Source organism: Cibotium barometz, chromosome 8 (genome assembly GCF_041138505.1).
Source record: "Cibotium barometz isolate CiBa-2024 chromosome 8, ASM4113850v1, whole genome shotgun sequence".
NCBI lineage: Eukaryota > Viridiplantae > Streptophyta > Polypodiopsida > Cyatheales > Cibotiaceae > Cibotium > Cibotium barometz.
Genome location: NC_141053.1, coordinates 1,153,972 through 1,176,651, shown reverse-complemented (window position 1 = coordinate 1,176,651; position 22,680 = coordinate 1,153,972). Strand labels below are relative to the sequence as shown.

At 47.6% G+C, this 22,680-nt stretch overlaps 1 protein-coding gene across 13 annotated transcripts in view; it reads right to left on the bottom strand.

The window, feature by feature from the left end:
- LOC147635820 (Ribosomal protein L7Ae/L30e/S12e/Gadd45 family protein) overlaps nt 1-22,680 on the bottom strand; it is a 78,091-nt gene that overhangs the window by 12,759 nt on the left and 42,652 nt on the right. For 12 of the 13 annotated variants that reach the window (XR_015266421.1, XR_015266422.1, XR_015266420.1 and 9 more), the window contains one exon: nt 3,267-3,455. The exons of the other annotated variant lie outside the window; for it this stretch is intronic. Coding sequence is in view for 9 of the 12 variants with exons in the window: in XM_086801174.1 (XP_086657300.1) it covers nt 3,267-3,455 (189 nt within the window). In the remaining 3 variants the exon portion in view is untranslated. The remainder of the gene's footprint in view (nt 1-3,266; nt 3,456-22,680) is intronic. 13 annotated transcript variants of the gene reach the window in all.

The following is a 22,680-nucleotide window of genomic DNA, read 5'->3' as shown; positions in this document are numbered from 1 at the left end:
AGTCACCAACATTAAACTACTACAAATATAAGTCTAGGCCTTAGTCATATTTGATTTATTGATCTAGCAATCATCAATGAGTTATTGATAGCTCAGGAGCAATGTTACCATTGAGTATCTCTATTCAATATTTGTATATGCTTCACGTTAGTAATACATGGTAGATTAGGTCATCTCTCTACTCTTTATTAAGCACGAAGAAGAAGCGATTTGTGCATAAAGTTTGAGTCTTTGATTAGGCGCTAATCCAAATCAATCAACTCATAAACCCACACCCCATGTATGGGGCAGGGGATCGAAGTATCAAAGGTGGAGAAAGATGCACTTCCTATTTACATTCTTACATGGATTCAGTACAATACACACACACACACACACACACATCAATACAATGCAATGTTCGGTGATCTTTGTCTCCATCTTTTTGTAAGTGTGATTGTATGTTATTACTGCATAATGTCTATTGTCAATTAATACGGTAATCTTACCATATTAGTCATCCGCCAACACCCTAGCCAACTAGCTATAGGGCAGCGTTTTACATCTAAGTATATGCGGCTTCCCTGCCCAAGCCAACTGGCTACACCCACCCTTCCCTCCCCGAGCCGCTAACTACACTCATCAACGTTAGACTACTATAAATAGAAGTCTAGGCCTAAGTCATATTTGATTCATTAATCAGTCAATCATCATTGAGTCTTTGAGAGCTCAGGAGTAGTTCTACCATTGAGTATCTCTATTCAGCATTGTATATACTTCATGTTAGTTATACATGGTAGATTAGGTCATCTCTCTCTACTATGTATTGAGCATGAAGAAGAAGCAATTTGTGCATGAGTTTGAGTCTCTGACTAGGCGCTAATCGCAATCAATCAATTCATAAACACGCTTTCGCAAGCACCCATGTTACATTAATATCAAAGCGTCAGCTTTTGACAGCGAAAAAGTTGCAATTTCTCTCAAAAGGGAATGGAAATCCATTGCAAAGAACCCCATCATCTCATCAGCGTTTTCACTCAGGTTAGGGTTTTTTTTCCATCACCGAGATTGCATTTTGCAAATTCTGTACTGAATAGCTCTAGTGTGTGCAAGGGGCACTCAACCAAAGGGCAAGAAAGAGAGCAAACGCACCAAGTAGAGAATGGACAAAGCAAGCAAGCAAGGCGGGTGTTTGTGCTTCAAATGCAGCCAAACAGGGGTGGAAAAAGGTACCTTAGGGGGATCCGATGGTGAGCTCTTAAAGGCCAGATTTGGGAGAGCATAAGAGCAGCCAGATTCAGGAAAAATGCAGACCAATTCAGGCTACAAGACAGCAAATAGTAGGCAGCCATCCACAGTAGCAAAACACAAAAGAAGGGCGCCTCCAAGGGAGTGCTACAGGCCATCCAGTTTGTGCATGGAGGGGGAAGATAGAGCAGCATTTCACATCTGAATATATGCGGCTTCCCTGCCCAGCTGACTACACCCACCCTTGCTTGCTTGAGCTGACTCACTACACTCACTAACATTAGACTACAATAAATAGGAGTCTAGGCCTTATTCATATTTGATTAATTGCTCAATTAGTTATCATTGAGTCATTGAGAGCTCAGGAGCAAAGCTACCATGGAGTATCTCATTGTATATACTTTGTGTTACTAATACATGGTAGATTAGGTCATCTCTCTCTACTATGTATTGAGCATGAAGAACAAGCAGCTTTTGCATGGGTTTAAATCTTTGATTAGGCACTAATTGCAATCAATCAATTCATACGGACGCTTCCGCAAGCGCCCATGTTACATTGGTATCAGAGCGTCACAAGTTTAAATGGCAGGAAGGGTACAATTTCTTTCTCATAGAGAGTGGACCCTATAAGAAGAATGGCACTCGCCTTGCCTTGCAACTCACCCACTTTCGGATTTCAGCCATTCTACCCTCGTCGATCCCAGTCACCCAATGGACCCCTAGGTATGGAGTTGGCCAAAGATGGGAGATCATCAGTAGCATTACCACTTGGCATATCTGGTGGGCTAGATGCAGAGAGGCCATAGTTAATCCCCTCACAAAGATGATCCGCTCCGTTTTGTTAGACACCATCTACACCTTGCGAGGGGCATTGGGAATGCCTTATTGGCAATTTAGAGCGGAGCGGATGCAGTCACACCGCCTTCCTACAGGCATACAGTCCGAGGCCCTTCCTCACCCGTCGAGGGGGGAGAACGACTGACTTGGCGCTATAAGCCCCCAATGTGGTTTTTTCAAATCCCCCCCCCCCGAAAAAAAAAACGATGATCTTGATCCTCACGACAGCATCCTCAACCAAAAGTTGTGGTTATATTTGATTACATTTTGTATTTTTCACTCTTTTAAAGAAAGGTGGACAATACACAATTCAAAGAGCTTCTTGCCCTCAGCCTCCCTCTCAGAACGGAAAGCCAGAGAGGGAGTCCCCCCCTTCTTCAATTTTGTCGTTGCCTCTTTTGAGGGATGTACATAACAGGCTTCACTTTGGGGCAGTTTTGTAGTTTGGTCTTTGCAGGCATTTCTGCTTTACGACTAATGATCTTTTCTTGGAAAAAAAAGTGTAAAGAAAGTTGTGAGTGGAGAACAATACAACTGTACAAGAAACTTGTTGGAAGTCTCATCTCTCTCTCAAAGACTTGGCTCAAGATCAAGTTTTGTGGTGGCAATCTTGTCTACGCTAAAGAAGCACAGTATAAGGCTACACGTTTCACATTATCTGAGGGATGGGACGAGTGCAAGAGCAGCTGATAGTGTTACAATGTGAATGTCACAGTTGCATGGAAATCATAAAGAACCTCGTGTTCTCACACAAAGCACATCAAGCGTCATTGTCACTTTGTACACAAGTTCAAGAGATTGAGCTTGTCTAGTGCAAATGCTGAAGAACCATGCAAACATCCTCACCAAATCTCTGAGCAGAAATGAGTTAGAGCATCGGTTCCCATCACTTAACTCTGGGCCACATGGAGAATGTTCATCTTTGGGTGGACATCAAGGGGGAGTGGTTGAAAGCAATGTGTCACCCTTGTATCTTAGTGCCCAGGTTTCAACTTGTAAGGGCCCTTTTAAAACATAGGCAAAGTTTGAGTGGCCCATGTTCGAGTCTTGCATGTGCAGTAAAATATAAAGCAAGAGTTGCTGAGGTAGAATTGACCAGACGAACCTGAATCTTTAATGAGCTCTTTGCATTCCTTTCTTTATACAAAATCACATAGAAAATTTATTTTCAGCTTTGGCATTGTCCATTGCACATCACAAACCTGGAGACAAGTTGTCTTCATAGCTATTTTACTTTTGATATCCATCAAGGCGCATGTGTCTTTCAAGTTGCTGGCTGCCTCTTCTCGCACACATTTAGCTGCTCCTACTTCCAAGCGTGAACTGATTTGCACACATGGCATTCTTTCTAAGGTTCGAGTCACATTATTGATCCCTATGCAAAAGAAAGCCTGAATTTCAAAGGGGAAAAAAAAACTCAGACCCCACTCTGTTAGATAAGGAAGAAATTAACAAAACAACAACACTATGCGTTAATATAACATTTCATTTCTCTCCTCACACACACACAACCACTCTTTTTTAGTGAAACCATTGTCTCGTATTAGAAGAAACAATGTACATTCATAGTTGTCCCAGAGTGGGGCGGCTACTACTTAGTTCAGAAACATTGAGAAAACATTTCTAGTTGCTCAAAGGAAAGGTCTCCGAGTTCATGAGAATCTCGGAGGGATTGTTGAAGCGCTCTCTAGAAGTAAGCAAAGAGCTGAAACGAATCTCCAGAGAAGAGCAGCTAATTCCGAGCATGGTAGATAGTCCACAATGCCCGAAATCTAGTCCAATCAAGTCTGTATAAGCTGGTAGTGGAGGAGAAAGACAACCAAAAAGCCAAAATATTCGCCCGAAACACCTCCCACAAAAACGAGCATGGAGGTGTTTGGGCAGGTCATCAAGAAAACCCCAAGAGTGCAAGCAATACCAAAGAAGGTGAGGCATTGTCACTCTAGGATGGAAGCACAGCCTACAAGATGCAACCACAATATGCCTCCGTGCCAAAAGAGTTCCCATTGGGAATACCCACATCTCCATAAAAACAATCGTGTTGCTTGAGGGGCAATCCACTCTTTCAATTCTTTTCAATGCAGCTTTCCACCAAGCAAGAGATTTCGACATAAGACACAGGTAATTTGCATGGTCCTCAATCCATGGGAGCGATAAGAGTAACGTGTAAGTCTTGGCCGTAGACAATTGGTAAAAAGGCACAGGAATATACCGTCGAACGTGCCTATCAAGACTCCAATCTCAGAGTCTCCCTGCCTCCTCCAGCATTGGGATTGGCTGAAAAGGCTGCATCATTTCCGAAATGACTCTCTAGATTGGCATGTGATGCATCCCCAAATTGCATTCCCTGACAACTTGTGGAAAAGTGAAAACATACCATTTTCATCCACAATGTCACATATGTGATGAATCCCCAATGTAGACATATTGTAGGTCGTCTTTCTAGGATGAGACAAAGCAAGTGGTCGATCAAATACCAAGCTCCAATGAATACAACATTGAGTTACCCCAATTCAGAGGCCTACCGGACCATTGTAGATGCGTAGGATAGCTTGCCAATCTTGATTGAGAGCAGCCACATATGGAGAGCCCGGAATACGGCCAATGAAACGCCCAAAGACTATATCGTAATTGATAATCGGATGCCCATATATATTCTACATTGACGAGATCTCGAGCTTCATTGATGGATTAGGCGGGGCTGGTCCCAGACTGGCAGGCATATTGATCCCCATACTACTTTATGGGGATGAAATCGTCTTCCTTTCAAACTCAGCCGAAGGGCTTCAGAGACAGTTGGATGCCTTACATGACTTTTGCACTCAGCGGGACCTCTCTGTTAACCTTGGTAAAACCAAGGTAATGGTCTTCAATACCTCCAGCCCCGTCACATCCAGATTGAGCTTCACATATAGAGGGGATCCTGTGGAGATTGTCTCATCTTATGTCTACCTTGGTGTCACTTTCAGTGGCCCACGCTTTACCATGCTTCCCGCAGCACATGCCAGAGTGACACGGGGATATGCAGCCTTGAGCTTACTTGAGCAGCAGTGCTTCCAAGCACATTTTCAAGAGCCCAAGACGAAGGGCTGGCTTTTTGACACCCTCATCACACCAGCCTTGATGTATGGAGCAACTTTCTGGGGGCCATATTTATCCGATGAGGATTGGCAGTGAGTTGAGAGGCCCCAGGTCATGATGTTCTCCCGTATGATCCGCAACAAACCATCAGTCCCACACAAGATTATCCAAGTAGAGTTTGCTGCAGCCCCGATGGTAGTGGAGGCACTCTTCAAGACAGTCACGTACCTTCATCGCATCAGTCACATGGATCCCCATAGGTACCCGAGGCTTGCCCTGGAGTCCTCCAGACAGCTCGCACTTGAGGGGCACTCTGAAGTATGGTATGCACTGGTTTCCACTTTGTTCTCAGTATACGGGCTCTACATGGACCGCCTACCCCCCCTTCAGTACAGTTTGGACTCCCCTTTTTTCCAGCTGTCTCACAAGGATACCAACCGGGTTATCCGGTCAGATCTTCTTAGCCTCTACACACAATGCACATGGATCACACCCCCAGAGCTCCCCACGAAGATGCACTTTTACAGAGACCACTTCCTCACACTCACTGAGGATGGATTCATCCAGCAGCCGGGCTACTTGAGTGTTCACATGTCCCATGCCATGCGGATCGCGATTGGCCAGATACAGGATTCTTCCCACTGCCTCAGAGTGGAGACAGGTAGAGCTTAGCGCATCTTCAGAGCCAGGAAGCTCGTACGGACACCCAGAGAGGAGAGGATCGGCCGACTATGCCACACAGAGGTTGAGACGGAGAAGCATTACATATGCCGCTGCCCAGTATACTATGAGATCCGCGGGAGGTTTCACTGCCTATTTCGTGAGGGATTCGGTCCACTCTCCATGATCATTGACTTCAGGACCAGGGTTGCCTGGGCCTCTTCTTGCTTGCGCTCCGCAGACACAGGGACACCTGCTTGAGACACATGCCCTAGCCACCCCACCCCCTCCCTCGGCAGCCAACCATCACCAATTTCTTCCGGACCCAGGAGGTGGAGGAAACCGACATAGTGGATCTTGTGGACCCTCCACGAGCTGCTCTCGACCTACCTCGCCCAAGAGGAGTTACCTCGGACCAAGCCTCTCCACTCCAGCATGCCCAACGCCCTCGACCCCCCCGTCGGCCACAATCACCTCATCAGCTCCAAATCCCGGACATGCTCCACCGCCATCGACCTACCTTTCCATGTGACATAGCTGAGGGAGACCTCTTGGCCATACTCGTCAACCCCATGCTTGACATTTTGGAGAGTGGTATACCACTACTCGGAGCTGATGTTGCTCCCATGTTTTTATGTTCTTAGTTTTCCATGACGAGTTTCCATGGACAGTTTTGTATCACCCCAGTGAGATAGCTATATTTATGTTTTCATTCTGTTTTATTTTCCATTCCATGATGAGATATGCCATGGACATTATTGTACCACTTTGGTCTCATAGGCCCATTGGGTCTTTATGGTACTGGTTGGAACTAGACAGATCTGCATTGCATTCTTGTATACCCTACGCATATAGGTTGCATACTAAGCCTCTAGCAGTAGTGCTCCATCCATCACACGCACCGACTAGCTGAGTGCTTTCATACTTTATTTCATGTTCATTTTGTCCTTTTTTTTTCTGGACATCCAGAAGACATTGACAGTTGTACATTGATTTGTCTCATAGGTCGAGTTCGACCTCTAGTAGACGTTAATACAGCTCTCTCTCTCTCTCTCTCTCTCTCTCTCTCTCTCTTTGGTCTCATAGGTCACTTTGGCCTTTTGAAGACATTAATATAACATTTCATTCATTTCATTTCATTTCTCTCTCTCTTTTCGTAATGGTTGGTTGATTAGATTACGAAAATGTAATACACAGCAAAGGTTGCATGACCAGCTATACAAACATGTACATAGAGGCCATCAGACCACACACACTAAAAGGCCACATGAGGCATGCCCACAGGTCAGCTTGCGCCCTGGTGATAACGTGTGCATTGATCAAAGAAGAAACTTGCCAAAGCAATAAACCACGAACACGCTGGACATGACCTTTCACCCCTGATTGTGAATCAAAGATGAAGGCATTTCACATGAGCCAATTATGCCAAAGACCCAACCATCCAAAGAAAACAAAGAAGACCTCATGTTGCTGATTGTTCCCCCCGGGCTGATCATGTCTAAATACCCACTACCTAGGTGACAAAGTGTGTCCAATCACCATTTTCCACATTGAAGTGATGAACTCCCATATTTATTTAGCGAGCCACCAGGTAAGAAATAAACCTGTACCGACTAGATTCTGGACAAGTCTGGCAAAGAAACAGTTGCCATTTGAAAGTGTGCATCTTCAGAGCCGGGAAGCTCATATGGAGAGGATCTGCCGACTATGCCACACACACAGAGGTTGAGATGGAAGAGTTTTACATATGCCGCTGCCCAGTATACTATGAGATCCGCAAAAGGTTTCACTGTCTATTTCATGAGGGATTCGGTCCACTCTCTAGGATCATTGACTTCCAGGACCAGCGTTGCCTGAGCCTCTTCCTGCTTGAGCTCCGCACACACAGGGACACCTTCTTGAGACACAGGCCCCAGCCACCCCACCCCCTCCCTCGGCAGCCAACCATCACTAGTTTCTTCCAGACCTAGGAGGTGGAGGACACCGACATAGTGGATCTTGTGGACCCTCCACGAACTCCTCTGGACCTACCTCGCCCGAGAAGAGTTACCTCGCCCGAGAAGAGTTACCTCGGACCGAGCCTCTACACTCCAGCGTGCCCGACGCCCTCGACCCCCCCGGCGGCCACGATCACCTCATCAGCTCCAAATCCAGGACATGTTCCACCGCCATCGAGCTACCTTTCACGTGACATAGCTGAGGGAGACCTCTCAGCCAAACACGTCAGCCCCATGCTTGACATTTTGGAGAGTGGTATACCATCTACTCGGAGCTGATGTTGCTCCCATGTTTTTATGTTCTTAGTATTCCATGATGAGTTTCCATGGACAGTTTTGTATCACCCTAATGAGATAGCTATATTTATGTTTTCTTTCTGTTTTATTTTCCATTCCATGATGAGATATGCCATGGACATTATTGTATCACTTTGGTCTCATAGGCCCATTTGGTCTTTAGCAGACGCTTAATATATCTTTCTCTCTCTCTCCGCACCATTGAGGATGGCTTTATACTTAGGCCGAGCTCATCTGTCTCATGGATTGAGGTGCGCCATTGGGCAGATCCACACCTCTTCACATCAGTTAGAGATAGACACAGGCAAATTTAGAGGCATACCTCCTGGGGACAGGATTTGTCAGATTTGTTGGATGGAGCCAGAGACGGAGGAGCACTACATCTGTCGTTGCACAGCATATTATGAGATTCGAGGGCGCCACCATTGCCTTTTCAGAGAGGGATTTGGACCACTGGCTAGAGTCATGGACTATTGTGATTAGAGATGCTTGGGTTTTTATCTCCTGGAGATCCGCAGGCTCAGAGAGTCCATTATCAGGAGCAGACGCCCGACTGGCAAGGAGTCACACAGAGACAGATTACTGACTTCTTTAGAGGGACTACCCGGGAGGACACACAGCCGACAGCCCAACAGCAGGCACCCTGTGGGACTCTAGTTGAGAGAGCTATCCAGTTGGGTAAATCCAGACGCCCGAGGGTTCGCGGATCCTACATCGGAGACGGTGCCTACACTAGAGGATTCAGAGGATCATTACGAGGCATCGAGCTCGTCTGACCAAGCATCTCACTATGGCAGATATCCACGCCATCCGGGAAAGACCCATGCTAGAGCTCCTAGGATGATTACAACTCCAGCCATATACTGTTGTACTTACTATCACTTTTGTACTCCCCCATATTCATGTATTCATGTATCCATGTACTCATGTACCCCATTTTGACTAGTAGCATTAGCTTCCCACTCTCCCTAGTTGCTGCTTCCAGATGCTCCCTACTGATGTATTGTAGGGCTAGATACTTACCTTCAATTCTTTCTTTCCTTTTCCAGACAGTGTATCAGATGTCACATGGTTGTAACTTTGGTCTCATAGGTCACTTTGGCCTTTTGAAGACATTAATATAACATTTCATTTCATCTCTCTCTCTCTCTCTTTTCCATTTTCTGGTTTTTTATCCAGACATTGTATTAGATCCACCATGATGTAACTTTTTGGTCTCATAGGTCATTATGGCCTTTTGAAGACGTTAATATAACATTTCATTTCATTTCCTCTCTCTCTCTCTCTCTCTCTCTCTCTCTCTCTCTCTCTCTCTCTCTCTCTCTCTCTCTCTCTCTCTCTCTCTCTCTCTCTCTTTCATTTCATTTCATTAGGGGATCAGAGAGGGAGAGACACCTACAGAGGCAGATTACAGACTTCTTTCGACCACAGATTGAGCAGTCAGGTAAGCAGGCATTGCAGCTAGCCCCAGAGTACAGCCGCACCAGAGGTACACTGATTGATCCGGCTATAGAGCTGGGGCGGTCTAGGCGCCCCAAGATGAGAGGCCCATCTCGACACCGGCGGAGACTACAACAGAGGATCAGGACCATACTAGCACGGCATGGGAGACGTCCAGTCAGAGTACTCACCATGGAGGACATTGAGGATATCCGCCATCAAGCGATGAGAGACATTTTTGGATAGTGATGTGTATGATGCTTACCTTTGTTGCTGGAGTTTTCCTCCCAGATGTTATCCATTAGGAGCTCCTGGTACCGTATTTTTCCTCATAGTTGTTTCAGTTTCAGTTAGTTGTTTAGTTGTTTTTAGCTTTCCTTACACAGACATTGTATCAGATCCACTAATTGTTGTAACCTTTTTGGTCTCATAGGTCATTTTGGCCTTTTGAAGACGTTAATATATCATTTCATTTCATTTCTCTCTCTCTCTCTCTCTCTCTCTCTCTCTCTCTCTCTCTCTCTCTCTCTCTCTCTCTCTCTCTTTCTTTTGAAGGCGGCACGCAAAGAAGGGAAGAAGGCACATTATAGGGATGGTCACATCTACATTGATGGGAAGAGGGTCGAATAGCGCCATCTGGCCTATGAGACACGGAGAAAACAACATGAAGACAAAGAGATACACATAGCAATCTGGAACTGTAATGGAGTCCTATGGACACATCCAAGGAGACTTGAGGAGGTGATGGAGGGCCGGGATATCATCTTGATGACAGAGACACATGAGAGCCCGGAGAGGGGCTTACCACGGGTTGAGGGTTATCAGTGGGAGTCAGCTCACCCAGGGGATGAGACAGGCCACCTCCCGAGGTTCAGGAGGTATTGTAGTGCTTTTCAGACATGGGTTACATGAGCATGTTCGAGTCGTAGCACGAGACTCGGAGGCGAGATACATGTGGATTAGCTTATGCCTCAAGGACTTTCCTCCGAAGGGGTCGCGGTTTGCCACCACCGAGGAGCCGGGTGGAGGAGAGGCTAGTGAGTCTCCATACTCTGTCTTATCTGAGGAGATCTTACACTATTCAACACTGGGAGAAGTCTTCTTGATGGGGGACTTCAATGCACGGACTCAGAGCAGACAATGCGAGATCTATGACTTTGAGGATCCCTTGAGACTAGAGCCGCTAGCTACAGAGGATACAGGGACCACTCGGATCTCCGCTGGCGGAGGAGCTGACAGCACTGGATATGGGCAACATTTGCTGGAGCTTGGGGCCCGACACCATCTCGTTATTTACAACGGGATGACTCAGTGGCCAGATTCAAGTGGGTTGACTTGCTTTCCAGTGGGGGGCGGCAGCAGTACAGTGGACTATGTGATGGGATCCTGGGAGGCAGCAGATATGGTGTCTCACTTTACCATACCATCATGCCCCATTGGTGCGGATCATACATATCTATCCCTCACTTTCAGGAGCTTACTGGAGACCATCATACAGCCACCACGCACTATTTTCCACTTCACTCAGGACCTAGCCGATGTGTGTGACTATCATGTTCATGATCAGTTATTTGCCTTAGACCCATCGGCACCCATGGCTATGCTCACCTCCCAGCTCTCACATGTACTGCACTCCGCAGCCGCGAGGAGTTTCCCATACCACATACAGACAGGACAGCCACCTACATCTGGGAGCATGCCCCAAAACCGATGGTATGATGATGAGTGCAGAAACCTTTACCGCAGTCTCCGAGTGCAGAGGGCTTGCAGGGAGCTCACCCAGAGACAGGCAGGCAGGAGGATGCATACTCTCACCCGCCGTAAGCGGCGAGCTTATGAGGAGGCTCAGTACTCGAACACATCACATGCTCATGAGCAGAGATGCTGCTGCTGCTTGGAGGAGACTCAGAGAACCCCGTCCTCCCACACCTATTACCGATCCTCAGACCTCGCAGACATATGCAGAGAGACTCTATGATGTGCTTGCACAGCCCCCTATACCACAGCCCACAGAGCCATGCTCCACAGTCTCCACCTTCTTCACCCCACCTATGGTTAGGAGGGCCATATGCCGACTCCAACATGGACAGGCGACAGATCATACAGGATTACAAGGAGAGCATCTCATCTATGCTATTGATACATTGGCACCATTTCTTTCTCATCTCTTACATAGAGCTCTGTCAGAGGAGTTTTCGGCTGAGTGGACGATGCACACTATTGTGCCGATCCATAAAGCGGGAGATGTACTAGACCCCAGGAACATTGGCCATATATTGACCAGACTATACAAGGCAGTTTTGGAGGCAGAGCTGAGCACTCATGCAGAGGATGGGGGATTGAGAGCAGCAGGCCAGGCAGGCTTCCGACGAGCCTTCTCGACCATCGACCACATTTTTACATTGAGGTGCCTGATTGATCAGGCCAAGGCACGGAGGCAACGGCTCTATTGTTGCTGTGTGGATTTCCGCAAGGCATTTGATACTGTGCCCAGGAGCGCCTCTTTCGGCGACGACAGACACTAGGCATACCCTCAGACATGATGTGGGGCATATACAAAGCTATATGAGCAGGTCTTTGGGAGAGCCGATGCCCAGGAGGCTTGTCCGACACAATTGCTAGCACCATTGGTGTGAAGCAGGGGTGCTTGCTCTCCCCCACGCTCTTTGGGCTCTATATTGATGAGGTGGTCGATTACATCACACAGGGAGGAGGCTCTGGGGTTGAGCTATCAGGTATTACTGTCCATGTTATGCTTTATGCTCATGACATCGTCTTGGTATCCGACACGCAGGTTGGGCTTCAAAGACACCTTGTGGCTCTTGATGACTTCAGCGCACAGCAGGGTCTCACAGTGAACCTTGGGAAAACCAAGGTTATGATCTTCCACACCTCACCCGCAGTTAGGAGCCACACTACTCTAACATTAGCAAGAGGGAGGGTCGAGGTGGTGAGCTCTTATGTTTACCTTAGCTCACCTGGATGCTTCTCCATGGCTCACGCAGTCTGAGACAAAGTGACCCGGGGGATATGCAGCTCTTGCTGGCCTTGAGCGTCAGTGTCATCAGGCACATTTTCAGGAACCCCGCACGAAGGGGTGGCTCTTTGATACATTAGTGACACCAGCCTTGATGTATGCAGCAGCGGTTTGGGCACCAAGGCTTGCAGCTTCCACATGGGTACAGCTGGAGAGACCACAGATCTTGATGCTCTTGAGGATGATACGCAGCAAACCATCCATCGTGCACGACATGGGTGACCGCACAGAGAGCAGAGGAATTGAGAGCCAGGAGGAGACCTAGACAGACTGGACACAAAGCACCCCGACTCCGTCATCGAGAGAGAGCAGCTATCCGGATGAGACACCAGTGGAGACACAGGAGAGGCTAGCTCGCTTTCATTCAAACTCAGGGTACATGTTCACGCCACTCACAGCCTCAGCATCGGCGATGTATGATATCTTATATCCCTTTTATGGCACTGGATGGAGTTAGACATAGATCTGCATAGCATGCTTGTACTACCCCTTCAGCATATAGAGATGCATCTTGCCTTAGCACTCCATCCACATATCCCCACCCCCCTTTATATTGTTTGTATATGGGCTCCACCGATCCATGATGATCCACAGTTGTATCCAGACACATGCACACTTTTTCTTTTCTTTCTTTTCCTGTTCTTCCGATGACCGGAAGAACACAGTTGTATTATTTTTTGTCTCATAGGCCGACTTTGGCCTCTCGTAGACGTTAATATATCTTTCTTTCTTTCTTTCTTTCTTTCTTTCTTTCTTTCTCTCTCTCTTTGGTCTCTTGGAATAGTTTCCTATGACGTTAAAAAGTTCTCTCTCTCTCTCTCTCTCTCTCTCTCTCTCTCTCTCTCTCTCTCTCTCTCTCTCTCTAGTAGACGCTTAATATAGCATGCACTCGATGATTTCTTCACACAAAGGGGTCTTACTATGAACCTTGGGAAAACCAAGGTTATGGTCTTTCGTACATCGAGACAGGGCAGGAGTCAACTGACATTCACTCTCGCAGGACGCGGTGGTGACATCATACGTGTACCTAGGGGTTACCTTCTCTGCAGCACGCGCTTCACCATGGGTTCAGCAGCCAGAGCTAGATTGACACGGGGATATGCAGCATTGGCTATGCTAGAGAGACAGTGCCACCAGGCGCATTTTCAGGATCCCCAGACGAAGGGGTGGCTATTTGACACATTAGTCACACCGGCACTGATGTATGGAGCAGCGGTATGGGTGCCATGCCTTGCTACCCATTGGTGGACACAGATAGAGAGACCACAGGCCCTCATGATGGCACGCATGATACGTAGCAAACCGTCAGTACCTCATGACATTATCCAAGCAGAGTTTGCTGCGCCTCCTATGATGGTAGAGGCCATATTCCAGACTATATGCTTGCTAGACAGATTCAGAGAGATGCCACAGGACAGATTGTCATACAGAGCTTTTGAGGCATCTAGACAACTGGCTGAGGCAGGAGACAGAGGATCATGGTATGCACAGGTCACACATTGGTTCTCACAACATGGCCTAGACATGGATCATCTACCACCATTCCAGTATGACAGGGATGCACCACATATCCGTCTCTCTCATAGTGAGAGGAATAGAGTATTGAGACAGGACCTATGGCAGCTCTATACACGAGAGACATGGATATCGCCTACACAGCCTCTTCCACCGAAGATGCTATACTACAAAGATCACTTCATGAGTATCACTGACGATGGATTTATAGAGAGGCCTAGATACATGGAGGGCTTTATACCACACGGCTCCCGAGTAGCTATTGGTCAGCTTAGAGTCTCATCGCTTGTAGACAACAGACTCGTTCAGAGCATAGAGGATGGGGCTCAGGAGAACTGGCAGTATTGTTTAGAGAGGAGCTACAGCCACTGATACATATAGTCCGCAGAGATGAGCAGAGGTACATGTGGGTTAGACTGAGGGCAGAGACGGGCAGATATCTCTACATTGCTATATGCTATTTTTCTCCTAGTACATCGGTGTATGCATCACCTAGAGGGCAGTCTCCCTTTTCTATTTTGGATGATGACATTTGGGAGTTCTCCAGGGATGGTGACATCATTCTCCTGGGGGACTTCAATGCCAGGACCACCCATAACCAGACAGTATTTTATGATACCTCAGAGGAGATGTTGAGGGAGCTTGATGTTAGGGATGTGGGCCTATCTAGACTCTCACAGGATGAGGAACACACTGAGTATGGGCGGTATTTGATACACATGGGGACTGCACATGGATTGGCCATCCTAAATGGCCTACAGAGATTCTCGGCAGCGGGCGGTTTCACTTGCTTTCCACATCGGCATGGTGCTAGTACAGTGGACTATGTTATGGCTCAACCCAGTCTCATTCCCTCTTTTGAGGATTTTATGGTAGGCACTAGGCCGATTGGAGTAGCAGTGGATCATGCTATCTTGTCCTTCACACTCACATTTCAGTTCAGCACAACTCCATTGGGACAGGTCTCCACACACACTCGTTATGCCTTTACGAGGGAGACTGACACCGTGTACACGGATCAGATATACAGACGCTTATGTGCCAAGGAGCCGCGACGGCCATTAGATGAGCTCACTCAGATATTGATAGAGACGCTTCATGCTGCAACATCAGAGGCATATCTCCATAGTCAGCCTACACGGAGACGATCTGGGAACATGCCCCAGAACAGCTGGTATGATGAGGATCAGATTACAGAGCGAGGTGCTCATGGGTGTTACGAGTCAGGACTCAGGCGAGGCATGGAGACTATTCCATGAGCATTCACCATCACCAGCCATTACCTCCATAGAGATTTGGAGTGAGTGTGCAGCATCCCTGTACACAGCACCAGGACAGCCACCCCTGCCAGATCCATCGGAACCATGTCCAAAGTCATGTGCTTTCTTTACTGGCTGAGATGGTAAGGAAAGCTATTGACAGGATGAGGACTGGGAGAGCATATGATCATGATGGTTTGGTAGCAGAGCACTTTATTCATGCCAGAGATATGCTTGCAGAGCTTATTGCTATGATGTTTAACCAAGCCATGTGTGAGGGTTTTCTTGAGACTTGGAATATGTCCACGATTGTGCCTATCTTCGAGTCAGGGGATCCCATGCTTCCTGGGAATTATCGTACCATCATGATTGGTCACACATTGGCTAGATTATATGCATCTATTCTTGAGCAGGAGTTGAGTAGATGGGCACAGAGAGAGGGCATACGTGCATCAGGGCAGGCAAGGTTCAAGAGAGGTTTCTCCACTCTTGACCATATCTTGACACTCATAGCTATTATTGAGGAGGGCAGATCTTATGGCACGAGGATTTATTGTTGCTTTGTGGATTTCCGCAAAGCTTTTGACACAGTACCGAGAGCCAGACTGATGCGCAGACTATAGGAGATGGGAGTGTCCACGTACTACTCAGGGTATATCTGAGATGGTTCACTCCACTATTGGGGTGAAACAGGGCTGCCCCCTTTCTCACACCTTATTTGGGATGTATGTGGATGAGGTTTCGGACTATGTAGAGCGGGAGGGTGACAGAGGAGCACAGCTAGTAGGGACATGGATTCCACTGTTATTGTATGCTAATGATATTGTGTTGATCTCAGATTCTCCAGAGGGGATGCAGCGTCGTTTGGATGCATTGCACACATTTGCACAGGACAGTGGATTGTCTGTTAACCTTGGTAAAACCAAGGTGATGGTGTTTAACACCACAGCACAGTGGGTTACCCACCTTTACATATGGTCAGGAGACAGTGGAGTATACAGATGCATATACTTACCTTGGTGTGGTTTTTAGTGGCCCACTATTTTCCTTGAGGAGAGCACCGGAGACCCAATTGACCACAGCTTATGCAGCATTGGGGAGACTAGAGAGGATGTGTTCGCAGGTTCAGTTTTAGGAACCTTGAACAAAGCTCTGGCTCTTTGACACTTTGGTCACTTCAGCCATGCTGTATGGAGTGGAGATATGGGGACCCTCAGTGGATCACCACAGCCGAGCTGGTAGCATTGATGGATGGAGATGTATGGAGAGGCCCTTGGTTTCTATGATTTCTCGGATGATTAGGACCAAGGCCTACGTACCACATGATATTATCCGTGAAGAGATGGCTGCCCCCCCATTGGTAGTACAGGCACTCACTCGATCAGTCTCCTTTATACATAGCACTTGGGCTCTCCCTAGGACAGATATGCTCGCTTGGCCCTGGAGTCTTCACGACAGTTGGCATCACAGGGAGACGGACCATGTTGGTATGCACAGATGACAGCTTGGTTCCAACTGCATGGCTTTAGTATGGACAGGCTACCTCCATTTCAGTACTCCCTCCATGCACCCTCCCTCTCTCTCACACGAGCAAAGATTACCAGACTTATCAGGTAGGACTTGACTCAGCTGGACACTAGGAGGACATGGATAACAGCCGACACACGAGCTTGGTACGAAGATGGCTTTCTATAGAGATCATCTTCTCCAGCTCACGGAGGATGGGTTTGTGATTAGACCCAGCTACATGGATACTCATCTTTCTCATGGGGTACGGTGTGCTATTGGTCAGATGCGCACATCCTCACACCAGCTAGAGATTGAGACTGGCAGATTCAGAAGAGTACCAGCTGAGGCCAAGATTTGTCAGTTGTACCAGATGGAGCCAGAGACAGAGTTACATTACATATGTCACTGTCCAGTATATTATGAGATACGAGGCCGTTTTCACTGCCTGTTCAGAGAGGGTTTCGGACCACTTTCCAGAGCCATGAGATACCAGGATCAAAGATGCCTCGGATTATACTTGCTGGAGCTGCGTGGACATAGAGAGGGTCTCTTGAGAGGGATGGGATCAAAGAGGGAGAGACACCTATAGAAGCAAATTACAGACTTCTTTCGACCAGAGATTGAGCAGTCAGGCCAGCAGGCATTGCAACTAGCCCTAGAGTATAGCCGCACCAGAGGTACACTGATTCATCGGGCTATAGAGCTAGGGCGGTCCAGGCGCCCCAAGATGAGAGGCCCATCTTGACACCGGCGAAGACTACAACAGAGGATCAGGACCATACTAGCACGGCATGGGAGACATCCAGTCAGAGTACTCACCATGGAGGACATTGAGGATATCCATCATCGACCGATGAGAGACATCTTTGGACAGTGATGTATATGATGCTTACCTTTGTTGCTGGAGTTTTCCTTCCCAGATGTTATCCATTAGGAGCTCCTAGTACCTTACTTTTCCTCATAGTTGTTGTTTCAGTTTCAGTTAGTTGTTTAGTTGTTTTAGCTTTTCTTACACAGACATTGTATCAGATCCACCAATTGTTGTAACCTTTTTGGTCTCATAGGTCATTTTGGCCTTTTGAAGACGTTAAAATATCATTTCATTTCTCTATGCGCGCACACACACACACCATGGATCTCTTTGATCCTACTTGTAACTGTGCAAACCCTAAACCTACACCCTCCTCATTGAAACGGCCCACCACCACCATTACCTACACGTGCATGGTATTCAGAGGTACTTCAGCGGTTTTGTGCACATGGCATCATACAAATGGACCGTCCTTCCCCCATTTTAGTACACCTTGGACTCCCCCTACCTCTACCTCTCACGGGCAGGAGATCAACCGGATCATTTGGTTAGATCTACTCGGACTACACATACATCGGACATGGGCGTCCCCGTCAGAGATTGGCAAGAAATGTAACTTGTACAGAGATCACTTCTTGACTCTCTAAGTTTGGATTCTTTCAGATACATTCACATACACGTCACATGCTATGTGTATCGTGATTGGCCAGCTTAGGGTACCCTCCCACCACCTCAAGGTAGAGACTAGCTGTGTCCAGGATATCTCACAAGAGGAGAGGAGAGGATATGTATAGTATATACCACGGGAGAGGTGGAGGACAAAGCACACTATATGTTTACCTGCTCATCCTACTATGAAATATGGAGGAGGTTCCATTGCCTTTTCCAACAAGGGTCCTACCCACTCCCACGGGTGATCCAGTATGAGGATCAAAGATGCCTACGCATGTACTTGATAGAGCTCAAACGACACAAGGCCATAGTACCGAGGTAGCACGCTAAAAGATAAGCCTAGCCTTGACAAGACACCTCTCACAGAGCCATCGTTTATTTTTTTATGGTACACGCATCCACATAAGAGTCCACCACCCATACCAGTGCCTTTGCTGGCATCGCCCCACTGCTCCCAATTCCGCTTTGGAATCGCCCCCTTGCTCCTGCCTCTCTCTCGTTTCCACCTCTAACGTCACCTCTGCAGTCTCGCCCATAGGTTGCCACCCTCTGCTCCCACCTCTCTCTCATTACCGCCTCTCGAATCACCCACTGGCCCTGCCGCCCTCTGCTCCCGCCTCTCTCATTTCTGGCTCTAGTGTCACCCCCTGCTCTCGCCTCTCTCATTTCCGCCGCCCCATACACCCAACATCGGACTAATGGTCGAACAAGAGGTGACGCCCCCCTGTCTTCACCCATGTCCTTGAGCCAAACTTGAGAAAGGTAAGGAGTAGCCCAAGCCAAAAATGACCAGATACAGCAGGTGGCATGGATTGCAAGGAGAATTAAAAAAAAGTGCTCGACAAGACTGATGCCCAGATCAATGCAAGTACAGAACCAAACGAAGACAGTGTGCTTACCAGAGACTGCCTACAGCTGCTGAAAGAAAATTTTACTATCCCAGGAAGATCACCACGAACGGGAGATGACAGAAATACAAGAGGAGATAGGTAAGATGAACATGCCAGACAGGTAAATGGAATGCAGATAGTGATTGCCTGGCTGAATGGAGAAATGCAGGACTGCAAGAAGGAAGAAGGAGAAATCAGTCCCTCCATCCCCTCTGAAGTTGCAGACCTCAAGGTGAAGCTTCAGGAGGACATTATGGAGACCAAAAGGGAGATTGAATGAGGGTGGGCTGCAGTAGTGAAGAAAGCCGTTGAGAAGGAATGCACACAAGTCACCAAGAGAGACAAGACACCACACACGCCCACTATTATTCATGACACGATTAAGGAGAATAAAAGAAGGCAGATTCGGGCATTACATGTGCAGGTGGTTGGGCTGCAAGAAGGAAAGTCTGCCAAGGCAAACGCCATTACACTGTCGGAAAATGGGCATAGAAGGCACATCATGTATGGATGCATGAAGAGCACGTAAGGAAACAACACATGCCCACCCACTACTCCTCAAATTTTATTTTTTTTCAGAAAGGAGACTTCTATTAAGTATGAAGAAATTTTACAAAATGGAAATTTCACACCAAGCAAGGTGGAGATCTCAACCAATCAGGAGCCCTCTGCTGCCAATAAGGTCCCGAATGAGAGGATGTGAAAAAGATACCAATGTCCCACTCTCTCATGAACTGGCCGCTTCCTCTCCGCAACCCTCGAAGATCCCTGGATTATGGCCCAGGTAGCCATAATGGTTGAATAATATCACTCCAAATCTTGCAAAGACACTGAGAAACAAGAACGGGAGTACCCTCAATGGCCTCGGTGCATCTAGCCTGAGATGCACCGAGGCCATTGAGGGTACTCTAATCTCCCAAGAGCTGTCTAACCTCTGTGCCGGAGGGACAAAGTGTGAAAGTGGCAAATCCTGAAGACAACACTGCCAAGCTACTCCTTGCCTAACCATAATGGCCAAGCTCCTGTCAGTCCCCTCGAATCTCAGCTAAGGCCCAGACTGTGTCAACCAAATGATAGAACCAAAAGAAATGATAGCATCCCTCTTAATCCTACCAAAGAGGTGTGCAATCACAGACCAAACCCTTTGTGCTTCCCTGCATTCCCATAAACAATGGTAAACTTACTCCGAAACTCCTGCACATCTAGGGCATGCTGGGCAAGCACCAGTAACAGACCTCCACTGATTGGTGGCCAGACCATCATGAAGAGAAACCTAGATAAAGGAGAAAACCTGTGGCTTCCTATAAGAATGCCACAATCTCCGGCCACTACTACTCAAATTCAAGGACACCACTAGCCGGCAAGCATTCTTGGGTCACAGAGCAGCCTTCAAAGGTGAGGAAATTTACCTTGGTGATGACCTCACTCCCACACAAGTGGAGCATAAGAAAATGAGCATGCCGCAGGTGCTTGAAGCCTGTAATGCAAGAAAGTGGGCAGTTTATACTATATAGAGATGGCAAGGTCATCATCACAGACAAATGTCCCAAATAGGGACACAGGGTCTATGGGACCACATCTAAGAATTGTAGTCTGGAGCTACAACAGGACTTTGTGGTCAGACATTGGGAGATTCAAGGAGACTTTCACAGGACAGGACATCATCTTCTACACAGAGACATGTCAGAGCCAAGAGAGGGGACTGCCACATGTATCGGGATACTAGTGAGAGCCAGCTTATCGGGGGGAGACTCGAACAGCAAGAGGGGTGAGGGGATCAGGAGTCGTCACGGTTTTATTTGAACACACTTACTGCCCATGGTTAGCATAGTCAGGAAGGATGAGGAGGCCCATTACATGTGGGTTCGGTTTACAGATTACAGCCTCCAGATGCATCTATGTGTGGCAATATGCTATTTCGTCCCGAATTCTTCACGATATGCCCCACACAAGCAGAGGAAGTCTCCATACCCAAATCTCTCTCAGGATATCACTAGCGACCAACAGTGAGCAGATAAAGATGTATGATTTTGAGGACCCTGTCAGGTTGCAAGTGACAGACCAGGATGGCATAGGGCTACAACGGATCTCACAGGACCATGGAGCCATCACTTTTTATGGGAGATGCCTCCTATAGATTGGCTCATGCCACAGCCTTGCTATCTATATTGGGATGGCATGGTCGCCTACAACAGGAGGGCTTACTAGTTTTCCGTACAATGGGGGCACTAGCACAGTTGATTATCTTATGGGATCACCGGAACTAGCCTCGCTGATACCTGCCTTTCCCACCCCTCACCACCCTCACCTCACAACTCACAACAATCATCCACACATCCGCAATCAATAGTTTTCCACACACCTGCTGGTCCACCGCTAAAGCCCGCACAGGTACCATGCCTCAGAATTTTTAGTATTACGATGAATGGCGTATCACACGTGTGCGTCTTTTGCATGAGTTAGCTATCCGCCAAATCCAGAAGCGTGAAGCTGAACAGACTAACCGATACCTTACTCACCGCACATTGTTGTAAACGAGGCTTCCTGAGCAGAATTCTGACGAGGCTTGGCGTAGGCTTCGGGAACATCGCTTACCCACCCCCATCACAGACCCACACACCTGGCACTCATATGCACATGCATTATACCACATACCCCACGCCCCCCCCACCCCCCACATCCACCTCATGCACATCCCACCACATCCACCTTCTTCACAGGAGACATGGTGGTGAAGACTATACGCAGGCTTCAGAATGGTCAATCACACGATCACGAGGGCTTATAGCTGAGCACCTCTCTTATGCAAGCGACACCTTGGCACCCCTCCTAGCCCATATGTTTAGCAGGGCCCTCTCAGAGGGCTTTCCCCCCACCTAGTCATCACGCATTACTGAGCCTATCCATAAGGCGGGAGACCCCATGGATCAGAACCATCATGATCGGCCATATCTTGGCAAAGGTCTATGGATCTATATTTGAGTATGAGCTCAACACACTGGCAAAGAGAGAGGGATACAGGGGACCAAGGCAGGCAGGGTTCAGGAGGACCTTCTCCACGCTCGATCACATATTCACGCTTTGGGCTATCATCGAGTAAGCCTAGGCATATGGCCGCCAACTATTTTGCAACTTTGTGGACTTCCACAAAGCTTTTGATACAGTGCCTTGGGCATGTCTCCTAAAGCGCTTATAGCATCTCACGGTCCCATCTGACATAATCTGGGCTATCATTGCCTTATATGAGTCTGTTATTTTGGCAAGGTGAGATGTGTGGGAGGACTATCTAAGGAGGTCTCTAGCACCATCGGAGTGAAACAAGGATGCCCACTATCTTCGACCCTCTTTGTACTTTACATAGATGAGATCTCAAACTTCATTGACAGACCCGAAGTCAAAGGAGCTTTTCCAGGAGATATTCTTGTTTCCATCCTTTTATATGCTGACG